Below are 20,422 nucleotides of genomic sequence, written 5' to 3'. Positions count from 1 at the left end.
CTGGCTCTCATCTCATTGTTTTTCACAGATTCCCCTGAACACTTAGGTGTTTAACTCTTCAGAAGTATACCAATTCATAATGAACGCACTTGCATGTTCTGTCTCACCCATTAGAATTCCCAGTGGATAGAAATTCTGTGCCTTTTATTCCTTTAGAAGTCCTCTCACCCCTCCCCACACCTCCCACCCTCCCCGGTGCCTAGCAGGATCTAGTCCCAGGCTCCACCTAGCCTAGAAAGCCTAGGGAGAGTCGCTAGAAGGCTTGAGTGCTTTTAAAGAAACATGACCACCCAGGGCAGTTCCAAGGAGTCAAACAGAACTTTGAGACAACCCAAGAATGATATGCAGTCATCTTCTCTCTGTCTCTCTCAGCCCCACCAGTGAGGTCATAGCTTTTCAGATGTGAGGTCTCCACATCTGGATAGGCCAGGCCTCGGAACCTCTTAAGACGCTGGGTTTCATCACCCAGAGGAGAGAGAGAGAATAGTCTCTCTAAAGTTGATGTGGAGCATTGCTCCTGTTCAGTGAGAACACAGCCGGTACTTCAGTTGGGGTGACAAGACGTGGAACACTAGATGTGTTTTCCAAGGAGGTGAAGACAGTTGTCACTTACTCAGTGTTGTCCTGGTCACCAGCTTGAAGTGATGGAGTTCCTCAAACATCCTCTTGGAGATCTTCTCAATATGGAAGTGCTGGAGGATGCCTGGGGCCAAGCGAAAAATCAGGCAAGTGGTCAGGTGCTATCTGGAACCAGCAATGCTGTTTTCTGCTTGAGCTAAGCAGATCATCTCATTACTGGGGCTTAGGAGTCTCGAGCTGGGCTGTGTAATGTGCTTAACCAGGAACTTGGTTGACTCGAGGGTTATCATTGACTGCTTTTGTTTTCTTGGCTCACTGACCTTCCCCCTGGTTCTCCAGAGGATGGAGATAAGGGAGACAGAGCTGCTGACCGTGGGACCCTTTCCTGGGGAAAGCCACGGGGAATCAAGCATGGGTGCTGGTTGGAGTTTCTGTAGCCCAAGGCAGTATTAGACATTCTGCCCTTGACCCCAGTCTGAGTTGGCTATGTCCCTGCCAAGCCACTGGGCTGCCCCCCCTGGCTCAGCAGTGAGAACTTGAAGCGGGCTTTGCACATGGGTCATTTGTGTAAATGGAGAAGCCATCCCACTTCCTAAACTCCCCAGAAAGCATATTTTACTTTGGGAAACAATCATAGCTCCTTTCGCTTTCCCTTATAAAAATGGGCAGAGTGAAAATAACCGGCCTTCCACAGTCTCAACCTTGCCCAAATAGCTTTCATCAGAATAACATGTGAACAATAGAAAACTGCCTTGCAGTTAAGAAGCAATGTTACCAGCCCACTTAAATAATCCTCCAGAGGTCTACAGGGAGCAGCAGACATGGAACCTGGGTTTTCCTCTGTCCAGCATGCACAGATCTTTGATGACCCAGTGTTGTGTACAACAGGCTCTTTAGAGGTGATAGTAACCAGTTGAAAAGCATCCACACCTCTCTGTAGGGCAATGCCAGTAGGGAAGCCAACAGAACAGTGCTTAGTCCTGGTGACTAAGGAGCTAAGGAGTTAAGAGATGGCAAACCAACATTCCTAGGTCAAAAGCAAAAATAAACAGTGCTGAGCCTTATATGCGTGTTCTAGCATATTTTTAAAGGAGTACAGAGAAGTTCCTGTTCTTTTGAGAAAGAAGGGAGACAAAAAAAGGTCCACAAATACTAGAGCAGTTGTTCCTTAAAAGATGGGTCCAAGTACTGCCTGTAGCAGCATCATCCGACTATTTGTTAGAAACACAAGTGTTTAGATACTCCCCTTGGCTGACTGCACTCAAATTTCTTGGATGGGGCAAGGTAGCTGTGTCTCACTCTAGCACCCTGCGTGATGCTGAAACTTACTCGAGTTTGAGCACTCTCGAGCCTTAGGTGGGATCCAGTTGCAAAAGGATGTGCATTATTTCCAAATTGAAATGTCACCTCTACACTTGGATTCCTTGAAAACTTGACCAGACTAGACCAGCCTTAGTCTTGTAGCTATGGGATGATTTGAATAGATGTAGGTTCACAATGCACAGAACGTAGCTTGCTTGGGTAGTCAATGGGAGTAATCAGGAAAGGAATGGGACCTCATGCCTGGGATTGCCCCTCCAGTGAGACTATAATTTTCTTGAGTCAAGAGGTCTCAGTATGATTCGAGACTCTGCTTGGCACTGAATGAATGCATTTTCATGTTTGTTGAGCTTTATCTTGGAAACAATAGTAGATTACATTTGGGAAGTTTACAATCCCGGCTGTACACCAGAATCACCTGTGGAGCTTTCTGAACAAACCCTTAAGCCCATCCCTACTCCTGGACAATTAGTCAGACTCTCTGTGGGTAGGATCAGGCATTTGGTATATAAAAACCTTCCCAGATGAGTCTGATGTGCAGCCAGGGTTAAGAACCACTCCTCCAGCCTTGGCTGTGTGAGAAAGACAACAAACCCCTATGGTCAGTACTTACTTTTTAGCCCAGGACACAGTTAAAGGGCACAATAGCAACTGTGTGAGTCATATGTTCATTTCTAAGCAAATGGGAAATCTTCTGACTGAAACAGGGGAACAGGTTGAAGAAAACGAAGATGAAAAATGAAGATGACCCTTCCTCTCCTTCCCTGTGTCCCCCTTACAAAAAAAAAAATAATAATAACAAGAGATTAATGTTGTCTGGCTCACCTTTTCGAATGGTCCAAACATGGACCTCTACCTGAGGCGGTCTCTCTGTCTCCAGTGCTATTTTTCTGGTGGTCTCCCCGTCCTCCATGAACACAGACTCATATACAGGCATTGTTTCTTCTCCACAAAAGTAGCCTTTGCTGTCAAAGCTTTGGCCCGGAAGTTCTTCTGGAATCAGGAAGTGAGTAGAGATTTGTCATGGTTTTCCAAAAGTCAAAGCAAACCTCTGCATTTATGTAGTCTCAGCATTCACAGCGCTGCACAAGCATCAGAAGTGGACAATCTACAAGGACATTCCTACAGGGATAGAAATCCCACCAACATTTCACTGCCCCTGTAACAGTCACCAGATCACAAAGAAGCACATGACCTTTAAGTCCACGTGATGACAGAACACTGGCCCCAAACCCACAATGGATCCACCATCACTTGAAAAGTGGAGCTTCATGAAGAGCAAGAATGTGACCAGATACAAAAGTGCTGGGCACTTAAAGGAACAGAGGATTTTCCATGCTGGGTCAGGATCATGGTTGGCCTTGCTCAGTGTTGCCAACAGAGACCCAAGGAATGGGCTGATGGAAGGCCTCAGTTAACTTCCCTAACATCATTTAGGTATACTTAGAAAACATTTATGACACTCATTTATGTGCATATACTTGCCCAAAGGATCTATCCAAATAGGGCTGACATTTCTGAATGCTCTTTGATTTGTTTTCAAGGGGAATGCTAATACCGGATCAACACCGGTGCCAAAACCTAGATGTCAGATTAGTCATATGTGCACTATGCTAAATGAACAGTTGGAAGACACAAAAAAATTGGTCAAATCCCTCAACTGTGGATCATTTAAAGTATAAACTAAATTGTTGCATTTCAACTTCCAGGCATAGGGATACCAGCCCCCTCACTCCTCCTGCTCTATGCTCCTCTTTCTTCAGCCCCCTACCAAAAGAAGTTGCCCTTGGTTGGTTATCAGTGAGTTAAGTTCTTACTGGCCTCGTAATGAACACCCTCTTTGGCTCTGTATTTAAAGCGTAACACTCAAATCAGGAACAACAAAGAAAAGCTGAGGACACCCTGACAGATTTTGAATATGTGCAGAAGCCATCTGTAAGAATATCTGATGAAAGCATTGGGTGTTGAGTGCTTTGGACCCGTGACTCTAATCAGGGGGATTCACTCTTACCCAATCAGACGCATCTGGACTAGAGTTTGTATTCAAATTGCTATTGCATGTCTCTCGCTGACCTGATTACCTCTCCCATTCCCACCACCATTTGGGCACTATAAGGACAAAATCCTAGTCTTCTCTGGGTGATTCCAGGTTGTATTACACAATTTGCAGATTATCCTAGAGTCAAGCTTACTTTCCCCTTTTGTCTTTCTTTTCAGTAATTTAATTACTTGGTGGGCTGGTCTTTTTTGGTGAAATGCTAGGTAATTAAGGGATGTGTGCTAGCACTTTCCAAATGAGTGGAGGGGGGAAGAGGTCACGGAGTATACAGGAACCTCTGTGTATTAATTACCAGCTTTAGAATGAGAGCCTGGTTCATGTGTTAAATCCTGCTCACCAGCTATAGCTATAACTGCCATAAGAAATCCATGAAGGGACTGCAAGTACCTATAATGTGCTAAAAATTTCTCCCAGTGTCCTGAAAAGTCAGCCTGTCCCACAACCCCTCCCCTCCAAGAGCTTAATTTACTCACTACAAGGGATTGACAAACAAAAAAATCCATTAGTGACTCATCCAGGCTGGCACATGAAAATATTAAGAGTAAATAAACAGACTGTATCTTTTGAACTACCTGCTCGGCAACCTCTTCATTCCACACCCTTCACTGCAAGGTGCTTCCTGATCACTGCGTGTTCACCTACTTTCATTTCTTTCCAGGGAAGCATGACATGCCTGAAGTCATTTCTTGCCATTACCACTTTCCATGAGAATGTTCATGTCCTGAGCTCTCCAGAACTAAGACACCATTCCTTACGGAAGTGGGGATGACTGACACAGGAGATGTATCAGTATTATCCCAGCCCAAGAAACAAGCTTGAAGTTTTAAGCTTTTTCTGCTATAACCCAAAAGGAATGTGTCATTATGGGAATTTCGGGTATTGGGGTGGTATGGCGGGGTTGAGAGTGAGTTGGGGAAACTTCAGGCAGTAGAAGTCCAATACAACTCCGAAGATGGCCACTGATACATAAAGCAAGGCCAGCCTCCACCAGAGCAAAGACAAGAGAGAGAGAGAGGTGAAACTCACATCCTACATTTTGGCCTTGCTTTGTTACTGGAGGGCCCTGCAATTGTTTGTTCTAAGAAAATTTTTGACTGAATCATTTGCAAATTTTCTCTTTTCTGTTCTCAGCATGAATAACTGAATTTACTCTTCTTTCTTCTGTCAATCTCTTCCCTGCTCACTCCTTTATTCCTTTTCTTCTGTGTTATGTGTCATTGTCTAAGAGGCTGAGGATGTCATGACCTTGCCTTTTTTACCCCTTCACATCATTCAGGACTCTACTCAACATCATTCTTCATAGAAGCTGACCCTTACCAGTCTTTTGAAAATGCTCCACCCTGCCAGTCCCATTCACCTGATCTTTGTGTTTTTTTTCTTCCCAGTACTCAGCACCACAGAAAATTACCTTATTGTTTTGTGTTCATTCTTTCGTCTCCTGCCAGGATGTAAGGAGCATTGCTGGCAAGTAGCCTGCATCTGTCTGCTTTATCTCCCTATTCTCAGTGCCTGGAACCATGTCTTGCACACAGTAGGCACAGAATATGTGTTTCCAGATTGCATGCTGCATGAACAAGTGCATGCCCCTTGAGGTTCTGAAGTCACCTCCGTGGCTAGCGACTCTTGGAGGGATACATGACTATCAGAGGAAACTTAGAATTCACAGACACCTGTGTGTGGCCCACTGAGGGCAGGTGACAGAATGGGACAAGACACTCTCTCCTCCATGTTGCCCAGTAAGTCTGCCATCTCTACATGTCTGAGCAGTGCAGGAAAGTGGGAAAAGCCACTCTTCTAGAGAAACAGGTTTAGTCAATAAGATTCTTTAAGATATTGTCAATTGGGATTCTGAGAGCAGTTTTAAAAAATAAAAGCCTTTATTTCTTTTTCTAGTTATAAAAGTCATACACATTTACTGCTGAAAATTTAGAAAATGCAGATAAAAAAAAAGAAGAAAATAAGAATTGCCCATCATCCAGTCACCCTAAGATGGCCACTGCTACATTCTGCCATATGTCCTTCCAGTTTTTTTTTTGTTTGTTTTGGTCTAAGAATATTATCAATGCTATTCATAAACACAAGTAGTGGGATCATAACTACATATTCTTTTGTAGCTTGTTCTTTGTACTTAATAGATGTATTGTAAGGATATTTCTGTGCCATTAAATCTTGTTCTATGGTGATTTTTAATGGCTGTATAATACACCACAGTGCAGATGTACCGCAATTTATTTAACCATTTCCAAACTGGTGGACTTTCAGGTTGTTTCTAATATTTCACTATGGTAAACAGCACTGCAGTAAAAATCCTTGTTTGTATATATCTGTTATGTCTCTGATCACTTTCTTTGAATTTCTAGTAGAACTGCTTAGCCAAAGAGTGTAAGGTGGGACACATGTACACCCATGGCAGATTCATGTTGATGTATGGCAAAAACCACAATATTGTAAAGTAATTAGCCTCCAATTAAAATAAATAATTTTTTTAGAAAAAGATAAGCATAAAGATTTGAATAAATGCCACTAATCTGAAACACAACACTTGTTCTGTGTCCTGTGCTCACACCCTTTTGACTCCTTCCCTCTTATTTGAATCACCTACACCCATCCAATCCTAACCATACAAAGAAATGGGATTTGGTTTGAAGGTGTGAGATTCAAATTGGAATATTATATAGCGGGAGGGTTTAACTTACCTGGGTAGTCTAGGTAACTATTAATTTGTGTCTGAAATTATCTTGTTCTATTACTTTTACAATTCTAGGTGTTAGACCCTTGACAGGAGAGAACACTGTATTGGTGGACCTACTTCTAAGTGACACTAAAAGGCTTGGGGTTCCAGTGAGATTGTAAACTTGGAAGTTATAAGGTCATCGTGGCTGGGTGGCCGCCATGTTCCTATCCACAGAATGTGCTCTCTCCCTGTCCCTACTAAGTATCTCTCATCATCAACCTTAATGCCCCAATCCTCCACTTCATATCAGATAGCTCCTGGCCTTCCTACCCACACATTGCCCCCTGTTTACTTTGGAAGATGAAGTTTGTTACATTAAGAAAGATTTTGTTTGTGCTATAAATCAGTGCTCCTCAAACTTTAAGGAGCATTGGAATCACCTGGGCAACCTTGTTAAAATGCAGTTGGTCTGGGGTGGGACTTGAGAACCTGCCTTTCTAACTAGCTCCCAGGCACTGCTGGTCCAGAAATCATACTTTGATTAGCAAGACCATAAATCAACCTGAGCCTCCAGCAGTGGTTCCCAAAGTTGTCTGCAAATTACAGACAAGAAGGCCTGGGGATCTTCTAAAATTCCAAACCCCAGGCTACACCTCAAATGACTTAAATCATAATCACTGGGGATGAGACATAGGTATTTTTAGAAGCTCTCTGGGGGATTCCAAGGTGCAGAGAAGTTTGGGAACCATTGGCCTACATGAAGATGCTCAAAATACATATATACATTGACTAAGTTCATGTTTACCTGCTACTCATGAGGAATTGCCTAAATTGAATAAATGATTTAACTCTTTGCCTACATTTTAAAACATTTGTTCTTTTTTTTTTTGAATCTATGTTTACAATAATGCTTTGCAGGTAAACATAAGAAATGACAAATTCATGTGCCTGGAAGTGACTAATTCATTCAGTCCTAGAATGTTAGAGCTGGAAAAGCCATAAGAAATCTATTCTAACTCTCTCATTTTATAGAGAAAGAAACTGAGGCTCAGAGAGGTGAAGTGACTCATTCTAGGTACACAGGAAACCAGTGGCAGAGCCAGGGCCAGAACGCTTGATTACCAATCCAGTACTCTGTCAACCCCAATACTATGGACTGTGTTTTCCTCTAGCTCATGTGTCAAAACCACCATTTAACTAATCAATTGCCTTTATTAAAACAAACAAACAAACAAACACTTCACATCTTCTACTGGCCTGGAAAAAACAATGGGCTGGAAGCGACCTGGGTTCCAACCTTGGTTTTATTATCTATTTCTGTGACTCTGGGCAAGTCACTTCACTTTATACACCTTAATTTTCTTTTCTTTAATAGAGAAATGATAATATCATAGGATTTTAGTACTGGTAGGAAGCTTGGATATCAACTGATCCGGCACATTTCCAAAGTCACACAGCAGCTTAGGACCAGAACCCACTCTCCTTCCACTGTACCTCATCCACTTCTAGTCCTGTCTGCAAAAGAAAATGGAGGTAATTGTGCTTTGACAAGTTAAATGGTGATATTAATGGAGGCGGCTATTGTCCTTCCTAATAATCACAACAACCTAACTTCTCTAGGATTTAGAAAAGCAAGGTTTAAGTTCAGTCCTTATGGCTACATGGATTCAGAGGTGCGGTAGACACAAGCAAATCCCCGGCCGATTTCTGGTAAGTCAGTGTCTTCCAAGCAACCACCTTATCAGCCCTTCAAAAGGGGAGCGAATGTAGCTCCTTATTAGCAATTAGTAGAACTATTACTGTTACAATTACATGGCAGGTTTCTGATGCTCAAAGAACATTGAGGATGACTATGTGGGGAATCTTGGTCAACCAAAGGCAGGGCTTCCAACCAACGCACCTTTTGCCTTTTTACCTGGACACACCTTGCAGCACTTTCCGTCTATTTTTTGAGGATACTTGCAGGGGTATCGATTGGGGCAGTGGATTTTCTTGCACTCTTGCTTGGTGACATTACAAGTGCACAGCACACACTCCACAATGCCAAATGCCCGGAGGTTTGGGTGCCAGGACTCGCCATGGGAATAGGTCTTTCCATTGGAAACACACACTGGAAGAGAACGCAGGACTGGAAATTAAAGGCTAGGGAGCTGAAATGGGCCCCTGTACTCAGAGCTCAAGCCCTGAACCCCTTAAGACATCAAGCATCCTTCATTCTTGTTGTGGCCATAGAGATAGGTTCACAGAGCAGCTTCTGTAACCAAAAAGAGCGTGGGCCTTGTTCCACTCTCAGCAATTATTCCAGATCTTCAACAGGTCTCTGGATGCCCACAAGTGCCTGACATAAAGTAGGCCATCAATAAATATCTTCTAAATGGAGGAATGAATGGATGCATGAAAGCAGAGTTCTGTGTGTCCTGGGTGTCTGATAAGGAACCTCCTAGAATGCTGCATTCAGACCTGCAGTTCCATAGAGGACTGGGATGGCCCAAGTGGATGTGCTTCTAGGCATGAAAATCTCCCAGGAAGGTTTGTTGCCCAGGGAGGCTAGAAGCAAACACTACTGCTCTTCTCAAAGTGCCGAGTTTTTCCAGATCCTGAAGCAAATCCCTTCAGGTCAAATGCTATGAGAATCTGATCTAGTAATACAGGTGGGTATGGAGAGTACTAGTGCTAGCTTACTCTCTGACATGGGAAAGAAAGTGCTGAGACAAGATTGAGAGGGGAAGGACCCACCCCTCCTGGGTAAATGGTGGAAGGTAGCTTTTTTTGCCTCTAATCTTCTGGTAATATCCCATCTCTTCATAGTGGCTGTAGAGATCTGGCTACAGTGAATCACTGCCTGCCCTCCAGCTACGTTTTGGTGATCTCACATTTATTGAGTGGAAGAGAAGTCACCAGCTCCATGTTTTTTTTTGGGGGGTGGGGTGGGGCTTGTAAGAACAAGCATTTGGGCTGCAGGCTGTGGGGCCTATGAAGGGAAAGGGTCAGAGGAACAACCTTCAGTGCAAACCAATGAAAACATATCTGACTCCTAAGGTAAGGCACAGAGCTAGGCTCTGATGTAAGACCTGCCCATGCTGCAAACAGGGAGGTCTGAGAATGAGTTCTCTCCTTTTGGAAAGTGCTAAGACATTCTGGAGATTTCCAGCCATGACGGGGACTGGGTGTGTTTCTCATTATTCCCATCACCTCATCATACCCGGGGAGACCTGTAGGCACTGAAATCAACAACATCTCTAGGGTGGGTCCTATCACTTAAGGCGGGGCAAGGGTGGGAGAAGGAACCCCACTTGGGGCGTTTCTAGGAACTGACTGATTTGGCTGCAAGACAATGGCCTCAGAAGGATGACTCACTGGGCTATTTCTTTCTCTTCAAGTCCACTGGGTCACATTAGGAAATATGGATGATGTTGGCTGCCTTTTCCTATCCTCTGTAAGAGCTGTTCTAGTACTAGGCACTCTAACAGGTCAATCTATGTAAAGATTTCAAAGACCCTAAACCAGAGAGGAACTGAATTACAGAAAGATAAAGTGAGGATGGAATCACAGGACAAGATGGACCAGATGTGTTGTTCTCTCTCCCGTCCATCACTCTTCTCTCTCCTCTCCAGACAGTGGCATTCCCTTCTGGACAATGTGATCACGTGGGTGCAGACTCTGCTTCAGGAAAACTTAGGCTGGACTCAAGAATGATGGGGTCTTATTGTTTCTCCTCTTGGGGTCTAGCAAGGGACAGAGGAGATGTATCTCAGAGGAGTATGCTGTCAGCAGGAGGGATAGAAGCACGGCAGGCAGGACCCACAGTGATGGAGAGCCAGGTTACCTCTCCCCTAAACATTTGGACTAGGGAAATCATCCAGACTAGGTGAGAGCCTACACACTGAAAGTAATACAGTGAGATCGATTTTCAGGGTAAAACACAGCCTTCTCCTCACCAACAAATTCTCAAGATGATTTTGAGTCATCCAGCTGGGGTGTTGGGAGTTGGAGGTGGGCACAAGTGACTCTCCAATGAACTATAATAGAAAAAGGTCAGGAGAGAATGGCTGAGTCCAAATTAATGGGGGTAATGAATAAATGTAAACCAGCTGGGGCTTTTGTAGGACATGGAGAAATGAAGGGATGAGCCTCTGCCCTGAAAATGAAGAGGTCTGTGGAAATTATGGGATTTAGGATTTTTCAAAGTCCATTTCCCCTCCTGTTTTTTAAGACTTTGAAATTCTTTCAGAGCAAATGGAATCTATTCAAGGCAATTTAAGATTGAAAATCAAACTGCATCTTTACCTAAACTCCTCCTTTAGTAAATTCATATCAGAATGCCTTGGAATTTCAAAATAATAAATTTTAAATCAAACCCAGATCAATAGTAAATATTTCCAATTCTGCTAATAGATCACCATTTTTTATTAAGAGTTTTATTTTGAATGTTCTTCTTTTAAGCCTCTTAGTTTCAAAAGCAATTAATTTTTTTTAAATCTGTAATCTGAAATTTACATCTAACTAGTAACAGATGTGATCAACTAGCTTTGGCCTGACTAGCTTTGTTGAAATTTATAGTAGGGGTTCTTTTAACGGATTGTTTTTCACCCATGTTATTCAATCATTTGGTTTAATAATTTATTACTTTTAACCCATTCAGAGAACTGTCTTTGATTTTTCTTTTAAAGGAAACAAAACATGTTTGTGGTTTCATAATAAGGAACCAGCTGAGCTTGTGCTCTGATGAACTGGTTGACAGGATGCCTAGAAAAGTAAGAAGCAGTCAATTATTTGATTGAATTTCTCTCCCCACCCCACTACTGGTGGGGTAGGGAGGTGCGGTGCAGGGTCTCGGTGGAGAACTATGTGCAGGAGGGAATGGGGCCATGGATTTGTGTGGGTGCCTGCTGTAGTCAGCTGGTCATCTGAGTGGGCTACACAGTGGTACTAACCTAATCAGTCTGCCTGTGGCTCAGCCAGGAGGTTTCTGGATTTCTCAATGGATTACTCATTTCTAAGCATAATCTCCTCCTATGAATTAGAATCCCTGCATGTGGAGCCTGGAATAAGTACCTTCAACAAGAGTCCCAGGAGAAGCTGGGGCAACGAGGGGTAAGAATTGCTATTTCTAAGGTTCGGATGAGAAATTTAGAAGAGTTTAGAGCTGAGTACCTTTGAAGATTGGGTGTTCGGGTGGAAAACCAACCACCTTTCATCTTGTTAAAGCCCCAGTGAACTTTCCCAAATGACTTTCAACCCCCAGGGGCATGGGATAAAATGCTGGATGGTGCATTAGATTCACTGCTTTCTCACCTTTTGTCCTTAAGGACAGATATGCCTGAAATATAAACTATGGCCTTTGGACTGACAGTCCTCTGGAGCTGCTTGTCCACGCTGGCATGGTAGACTGGATGGTAAGTGATCCATGTGGGAATGTCTGCTATGCACGGGATAAAGGGTCCTTTCCCAGCTCCAGCCCTCCAAAGACTGGGGCCGCTGAGGCCCCGACTGGGTGTGGTACCAAAGAAGCCTGTCCCTTACCTTGTCCATGCTTGTGTTTGTTATTGATGACGATCTGCACGATGGTCCCCGAGGCTTGCTGCGAATCCATGAGTGCTCCCCGGTGACTTCTGGCCCCGGGAAAGCGGGGCAGACCTCCAGCCTGTCGGCTTGGTGGAGGATCATAGTGTGAGCGGTGGTAAGAATGCCTCTGTGAAATGACAAAAGGACAAACTCAGCCCCCTCCAATTCTGCCCATGAGGAGACCAAGACGGATCTAGCTACCTTAGAGGCTGTTTGATGAGTTTTGGTGATGAGCTCTAATCTTAACTCCATGTCCACCCAAACCTAATAGAGACATTGGGATGTGTAGGATGAACAGCCCGGGTAGCATGCTGAGATGTCTCTCTCCTGGTAGGAGACTGGACTAGATTCACAGACTAGCCTCAAGGGAGAAAATAATCCCCCAGGGTAAAGTATCTTTCCTGTTCCCAAGAATCTCACCTTTGGGTTTAAGAAGTTAGATTGTTGCCTGCAATACAAGGCAGAGTGTGATAGAGGCCAAAGGATAAGGATAAAATGCTGTGCAAATTAAGACCAAGACAGAGAACTTGTAGTCGTGCAGAGTTTGTGACCTGGGCCATGAAGGGTAAGTAGACTTTTTACAGGCAGACTTGGTGAGGAATATTTCAGCCAGAGATTTCCAAGTTGAGAAGGTGTAGCAGAGAACATAGAATCCATAAAAGGGAACAGTTGGAGGATAACATTCCAAAAGTGGGTTAGAGCCAGATCATGGAGGACTTGAAATGACAGGCTAAGGGGCGAGGACTTTATTTGGTAGGCAATAGAGGTGCGAGTATAGAAGTCTTTCAGGGATTTTCTTTTTAAGTATGGGGGAAAAAAAAAAGCTGTGTTTCAAAACACTGAGTCCTGATAATGTGTAGGGTGAACTGGATAGGAGGAAGAGGCAGGAGGCAAGTCTCATCTGGATAAGAGGTACTGACATGCAGGCAGACGCAGGCAATGAGATGAGGTCACAGAGCAGGGCACAGATACCCCAGACGTTTTATGGACAGAAGCATTGATTGTGTAGGATGATACTAGAATGTCAGCTCCAGAGGTGAAGACTTTGCTGTATCCACCACTCTATCTCCAGTGCTTTAAAATAGTCTCCAGCCTCTAGAAGGTGCTCATCAAAGCCTTGTTGAATGGATCAAGGAAAGCCGCAGTCCCTCATGAAAGCTTAGAGTCTTGTAGTACAGATGACTCCATCACTGCTCTTTCAGCAAGGGTCCAAGACACACGATGAGTCCATATTCTGCTATGCACCCCTCATCCAGGAGATGAAGTAGAATAGGGGTAGAGGAGTATGGAATGGACAGAGGCTACAACCTTAAGGCTTAAAACCAAATAATAGTGTGTTTTAGGGGTAATTGTCAGGGGTAAGAGAAAGGGGATCCCCTGAAAGAACCAGGCAATTAAAAAGGAAGATCCTTATATTCAATGACAGAAATAGCAGGGAACATTGAGATGGTAGTTATGGGGTCCCCTGACCCTACCATCCCATAAAACATTTATTATACTTATGCTCTATAGATACATATGTAGCAAATTTAGCTTTGGGAATTATTATTACTCTCCTGGTTAGGGGGTGGGAAGGCCTTGGTGGGAGAAGGAGAGAGTGAATAGGAGCTGGAGTACGAGAAAGAGAACATTAATTCTATATCCAAGAAAAGCCCATGCTGTTACATTGCTATAAAAACTTACACAATAAGAATTTACATCAATTTATTATCATGCACACAGACAGTATTCTCAGTGAAAATATTTTTCATTCCCACAATGGCTCATATGTCTTTTTCTGCCACAATCAACTCACATTCCACAAAGGCCATTACAGACTGTTCTGTCCTTTCTAGAGTTTGGTAAAGTATTGCCAAAGGAATACAGTTGCCAAAGAGAGGACAGTTTGGCTGGTGGGTGTCCTATTGATGCCGAAACGAGGGGGTTCAATGGGGCTAGAATTTGAGAGAGAAGATTGCTGACCCAGGATAAGCTGCAAGTACAAGGAGTTCTCTGATTCATGCGGGCAAACACAAAATGAAAAGCTCGGTACCAGGGACTCGGAGCCTGGACATACGATAAGGGTAGAAAAATGATTCATGACACACACACACAGAAACCTCAGGAGTTTTGATCAGAGGCCAGCCCAGCCCTCTCCAAACCTCATCTCTTTTAAGACTTGTTTTACAGACAGAGAAACTGAGGCCAAGAAGAAGAAGGACTTAATCTGGGGTGAGAGTGAAGGCCGAGTTTTGGGAGATGGCAGAAGAGTGGGAGAGCAGGGCAGGAGAGAGGAAGGCTAACAGGAGGGGGACGTGAGAGAGATCGTATCTGGTTAAGCTCAGGAGTCCACAAATATTTGCTTAAAAGCTGCTGCAAAGAAAAAGTCTCTCCTATATAGAAGTCTGCTACAGCATTCACAACCACACACACCACTGGTCTCCACCTTGGCTGCACAGAGAATCACCTGGGGAGCCGTAAAAATACTGATCCCACCCCCAGGGATTCTGATTGAATTGGTCTGGGGTAAGGCCTGGGCAACGAGATTTTTTAGACACTCCCCAGGGAACCATAATGTGAAGTCCAGGTTGAGAATCACTGACATAAAGGATCTTCTGTTTTGGCCCCAGGGTAGGGGTGGTGATGTGTGATTTTGATTTAGGAGTAATGGCTCTTTAAGAGTCCTTCCCTTGAACAAAGGAAAGAGGCTTACCAGAGGCCTGTCTGACCTGGAACTTACCAGGAAGGAGAAAGAGGCATTAACACCTTGGAGTTGTAAGTGAAATTGGAGCTTATCTTTAAAACCAGCTTTGAATAATAGGCTGCTTGAGGAAGCAGGTCAAAACCAGTTAGGTAGAAACAATCACATAGCGAGGCTTTGTTTTCTTCTGCTCAATATTTTGGTATTATTTGATTTAGTGACTTGCAGGACTGACAAATATCTTGGGCTTCTGAGCTGGCTGTTACACAGTTCTTTCCGGGTGTTGGAAAATCCCCCGCCATGGTAGAAGCTACCCAGGAATTTCTTCTTGGCTTATTCCAGTATCTAAGATATATGGGCTTTTTTTTGGCAGAGACAGGAAAACATGAAAGTGTAGAAATGGCCTTGGAAATGCCTTCATGTTTCTGTGTCTGTGCTACAGTTTTGCAAGTGCACTCACTGTGTGTGCTAAAGAATTCGCCTGCAGGTTCTATTCCTGGGTCGGGAAGATCCCCTGGAGGAGGACACAGCAACCCACTCCAGTATTTTTGCCTAGAGAATCCCATGGACAGAGGAGCCTAGCAGGCTCCAGTCCATGGGGTTGCAAAGAATTGGGCACAACTGAAGCAACTTAGCATGAAAATGCAGGAAATGGCAACCCACTCTTGGGGTATTCTTGCCTGGGAAATTCCATGGACAGAGGAGCCTGGCAGGCTACAGTCCATGGAACCACAAAGAATCAGACACGACTGAGGATGCATGTACATGCATCATTGGGGAAACTGGGTAGTGTACACACCATCTCTCTGCGTTATCTCTTACAGTCGCAAGTGAGCCTACACAGAAGAAAAAGTTTAATTTGAAAAATGTTTCTGAATGTATTCTAATCCACATAGCCACAAGCACATGACATCTTAGTCACGAGTAACCTAGTACTATCCCCGTCTGGGAGACACTCAGGCCAGTTTCCTATCCAGAGCACTGTTCTGACAATGTGAATGGGACACGGATTTTTATGTGCTTCACATTGTTTGTATGCCAAATTCTTTCAGTTTTGGTAAGAACTGGTGATGGTAAATCTCTGAGTAATCTATTGGGGGCAAAATCAGAGTTTGGCTGTTGTCCAAAACAAAATTATGCTTGCTTTCATGTTTAGGCTTTCCACACTATGGCTACTTCTCTCTACTCACATACCACACACACACACACACACACACACACTTCCCCTGATGGAACAAGGACCAGTTTATATAAAGTTAAGAGCTGGAAATCAAACGGAAACCATTTTACATTTTTACAAAAGAGTCATCACTGAATCGCAGGTTCTCCTACTTGTGCATTTTGTAAAACTTGGTAAACTGAGGGTTTTCAGCCCACTTGGCAAAATAAACCAATCAGCTCTGTTTCTGTTGACCCAAGGTTGTGATGGTTCCCTGGGAATAGGAACAGTCTACTAAAGAGCACCGTCTACTGAATCAGAAATGTGTTGTTGGGACTTCCCTGACAGTCCAGTGGTTAGGACTCCAAGCTTCCAATGCAAGGGGCATGGGTTCCATGCCTTGTCAGAGAACTAAGATCCTAAAAGCCACATAGTGCAATGCCAAAAAAAAAAACAACCCACAAAGAAGGAAATGTGTTGTTAGGGTTGCCCTTCTTTCGCTCCCATGGGCCTGCAAAGGGTATTCAGAAGGGATTCTCTTACCTTCTAATAAGTTTGAAGAATTTCTCTCTGATTTGGGAGAAACTCCTATGAATCAACATTAAGGAATGGTCCGCCCTCCATCTTTACAACATACACACATACATTTCACTCCACCTTCCATGCCCATTCATTCAACACATATTTATTGGGTGCCTACTATGTGCCAGGTACATACTTTTCTGTTACTACAGATGCTATTTATTATTTAAATCATATCCCACAGTATCTATCCCTTGTAGAACAAAGGAAATTATTTATTTATAATAAAGTGGAACCATCTGGACATTCTGGCCTAGCAGGCCCAAATATTTGTTTCTAAAGATAGGTCTTGACCTCCTTTGAAAATTTATAACTCTTTCAAGGTCCTGCCTTCTACATCTGACCTTTTTTGCTATGGGAAGTATTGGATTAAGTCCAGTTCTGTGACTAGCAGTTTAAGAAGAACAATGAAATGAGGCTGAAATACAACAATAGAGGCAGGGCTAGCCTGTGATGAAGTCAAGAATAAATGAAAATTAATAGCATTACCAGCAAAACCACCGAGTGGGCCACAGTGCTTAGTGTTGGGGGCTAAGGCACCCAGCTTAAGGTGACTGAGACCTAAATTTGGCTTAGAATGGCATCTGGTTGGCAGTGACTAACTTAGCCACTCTCAATATCATACCATGATAAAAAAAAATTGGGGCTGAGAAAAAAGTGAAGTTCACAACACAGAACAGGGAGACTGATATCCTCTCCTACCAGGATCTGGAAGGAATCTCACTTAGTATAAAGCTGGTATATTGCTGGATGGAGAAAATCCTTCCTTGGGGTATATAGGAATCCGCAAACTGAAAAGCCCACTCTTTCTTGCAGGAGTGCTGTTTTTTCAAGACATCCAGAGTATTCTCCACTCCACCCACAAATCCTTCTCCACTCATTTGGAAACAGGAATGTCTTGAAAAGAATATGACCTCGCAATAAAACAAATGCAAATCCTTTAATCTCACTGCTGAGGGCATTGGCAAGCTGGGGACATGAAGTCAGAAGTGGCACATGTGATGACCTTTGCCACACTGAGGTGTTGTGTTGGTACTCATTATTTTATTAGGTCCTGGATCAACACCTTCTCCACACCCTCACGATTATTGGGCCTGACCTATAATTCCTTACCTTATATACAATGTCTGTTGAGAACTAATTCCTAAAATTTTCAAAATCATTTAAATTTATTACAAAACTAATTCATGCTCATTGAAATATATCAGATAATACAGAAGATACAACACAAAGGTGGTGCTAGTGTTAAAGAACCCACCCGCCAATGAAGGAGACCTAAGAGGCACTGGTTCCATCCCTGCGTTGGGAAGAGCCCTGGAGGAGGGCATAGCAACCCACTCCAGTACCCTTGCCTCAAGAATCCCAAGGGCAGAAAAGCCTGGTGGGCTATAGTCCATGGGGTCTCAAAGAGTTGGACACAACTGAAATAACTGAGCATAGAGCATGCACGCAGCTTTCCCCCTGCCCACTTGCACCCCTTTGAGAGTATCACTCCTAACACCTTGGTATATGATCTTCTAGATCTTTTAATATGCATTTACATATGTGCACAGACAATTTTTACAGAAGTAAATGACAGTATACATTGTATCCTGTTTGTTTGTTGTTGTTGTATGTTGTATTGTATGTTGTTTGTTTACAGACTGTATCTTGGCACTCCCTCCACTTTACTGCATTTTGATGTTCAGTACCACATTCTTTTTAACAACTGTATGATGTCCCATAGGCTGGGTTTATTTAACCAAGCCCCTAGAGATAGCCTTTAGGTTGTCTCCTTTTGTCTTGCTTTTATGAAAATAATTCTACATTGACTGCTCTGTTTACTTCTATTGTGGGCTTCCCATGTGGTGCTAGCAGTAAAGAATCCGCCTGCCAATGCAGAAGACACAAGAGATGTGGGTTTGATCCCCGGGTCAGGAAGATCCCCTGGAGGAGGAAATCACAACCCACTCCAGTACTTTTTCCTGAGAAATCCCATGAACAGAGGAGCCTGGTGGGCTACAGTCCATGGGGCTGCAAAGAGTCATACACGACTGAAGTGACTGAGCACACATACTTCTATTGTACAAAGGTATGATAAATAGGTGAGCCCATCCTTTGGGCATAGGTACCTTGGACATGTTCACGTAAACCCTTCCCTAAGTCGTAGGCTCCCAGTCATACAGCTGGAAGAGAGGAAGGGTAGCAGCCAGATTCCCTTCCTCTACCTGCAGCATCTTCTCGTTTCCCCTCTTGGTGCTAATCTCAAAATAACTCTTAGGAGTGGTCATCTCTCTCTATGTATAGTCATAGCATCTCTTATTCCTTTTTATTTTGAAATAATTAACAAGAAAGAAACCCTCCAATAAATATATGTTTAAGTACAGTGACACTCCAATTCTCTAAAAATCAGCAAGGGAGATGGTCCAGTTCAAATGATCTATCATATTTTGGTAATAAGATTCTTATTTTGTACTTTTTGTGCATTTTTTATGAAATTAAAGATTCTTTAAATTCTATAATGCTTTTTCAAAAGTTGCACACTCATGATTTCATACAATCACATATGGACTCTATATATAAAGTCCCAAAATATGATAGATCATTTGAACTGGACCATCTCCCTTGCTGATTTTTAGAGAATTGGAGTGTCACTGTACTTAAACATATATTTATTGGAGGGTTTCTTTCTTGTTAATTATTTCAAAATAAAAAGGAATAAGAGATGCTGTGACTATACATAGAGAGAGATGACCACTCCTAAGAGTTATTTTGAGATTAGCACCAAGAGGGGAAACGAGAAGATGCTGCAGGTAGAGGAAGGGAATCTGGCTGCTACCCTTCCTCTCTTCCAGCTGTATGACTGGGAGCCTACGACTTAGGGAAGAGTTTACGTGAACATATTCAAGGTACCTATGCCCAAAGGATGGGCTGACCTACCTTGCAATCCCACAGAAGGTCCTCACTGTTGAGCTAGGGGTAGTGATTTGCCTTCCTTACAGAAGACAAATATTTGGCAAGTCATCCTGAAAGGATGACTTCTAATTTAGATGAAGGGTGCCTAAAGGCTGGGCTATGATTTTTTTGTATTCATGTCCTGGCCTCGATTACCAATTACACAACACACTTAAATGGTTCCAGGTTGGTGATGATGGCATTCAAATTTCTGAGGACAGGGATGAAAAATGGTGTTAGAGATAGGTCCTTTTATGGAATTGTTGGGACAGTAGCCATGGAGGGAGGGCAGTCTGGCCTGATGCTGTGAAGTCTTGAATTATTTGAGCTATTCACACTTACTGCTTCTCTGTTGGCAGGTTGCCTGAAGATATCACCATCAGAATGTTCCCACGACAATTCTCCATCCCCTGTTTATGAAAAAGAAATAATCATATATACATAAAAGGGAAAAATATCACCCTTGTGACCCAGTAACCCTTTGGGTTCTATGATCCCAAAGTTCTTGAGACATTGTAGCCATTGTGGCTTTCTTTGAACAGCAACGCTGAAAGACTTCTGCCTGGGTGTGCCTCATTTTTCAAGACAACTTCAAAGAAAGTTGCCACTTTCTAAAATAGACCATCCAGCAATATTACACAGAATTTGGAAAATGAAAGGGAAAATCATCACTTTCCACTGTAATACAGCCATCAGTGTCACTTCTGCTTATTTTATTCCAAAGACAGTTAAGTATTTTACAGGTCATATTCAACTTGTGTTTAAACTACCCTTAAAGAATGAGAGTTTTGTGAATTTGGTCTGTCATGATTTGTTAAATTCACTATTATGTCTCTAAGAAGGTATAACTTGATCTGAAAGTTAACGTAA

General features: G+C 43.1%; 1 protein-coding gene and 1 long non-coding RNA gene across 12 annotated transcripts in view; one reads left to right on the top strand and one right to left on the bottom strand.

Annotated features, from left to right (window-relative positions):
- CHRDL1 (chordin like 1) overlaps window positions 1-20,422 on the bottom strand; it is a 135,588-nt gene that overhangs the window by 5,813 nt on the left and 109,353 nt on the right. For 6 of the 10 annotated variants that reach the window (XM_025277287.3, XM_006071603.4, XM_025277293.3 and 3 more), the window contains 5 exons: window positions 19,895-19,962; window positions 12,156-12,324; window positions 8,533-8,742; window positions 2,725-2,892; window positions 614-703 (listed from right to left, as the gene is read on the bottom strand). In XM_025277287.3, coding sequence (XP_025133072.1) covers window positions 614-703; window positions 2,725-2,892; window positions 8,533-8,742; window positions 12,156-12,324; window positions 19,895-19,962 — 705 coding nt within the window. The remainder of the gene's footprint in view (window positions 1-613; window positions 704-2,724; window positions 2,893-8,532; window positions 8,743-12,155; window positions 12,325-19,894; window positions 19,963-20,422) is intronic. The other 4 variants (XM_006071605.4, XM_044937462.2, XM_025277290.3 and 1 more) reach the window with 2 other exon arrangements.
- Window positions 11,252-17,568, top strand: LOC123332017. 2 transcript variants are annotated; one of them, XR_006548848.1, is made up of 4 exons: window positions 11,252-11,386; window positions 11,657-11,726; window positions 11,942-12,028; window positions 17,435-17,568. It is a non-coding gene; the product is annotated as an uncharacterized LOC123332017 (long non-coding RNA). The 2 variants fall into 2 exon arrangements; XR_006548847.1 differs by lacking the exon at window positions 11,252-11,386 and having other exon boundaries at window positions 11,566-11,726.

Source organism: Bubalus bubalis, chromosome X (genome assembly GCF_019923935.1).
Source record: "Bubalus bubalis isolate 160015118507 breed Murrah chromosome X, NDDB_SH_1, whole genome shotgun sequence".
Lineage (NCBI taxonomy): Eukaryota > Metazoa > Chordata > Mammalia > Artiodactyla > Bovidae > Bubalus > Bubalus bubalis.
The sequence above is the reverse complement of the archived record's forward strand: the minus strand, read 5'-3'. Positions and strand labels throughout refer to the sequence as shown.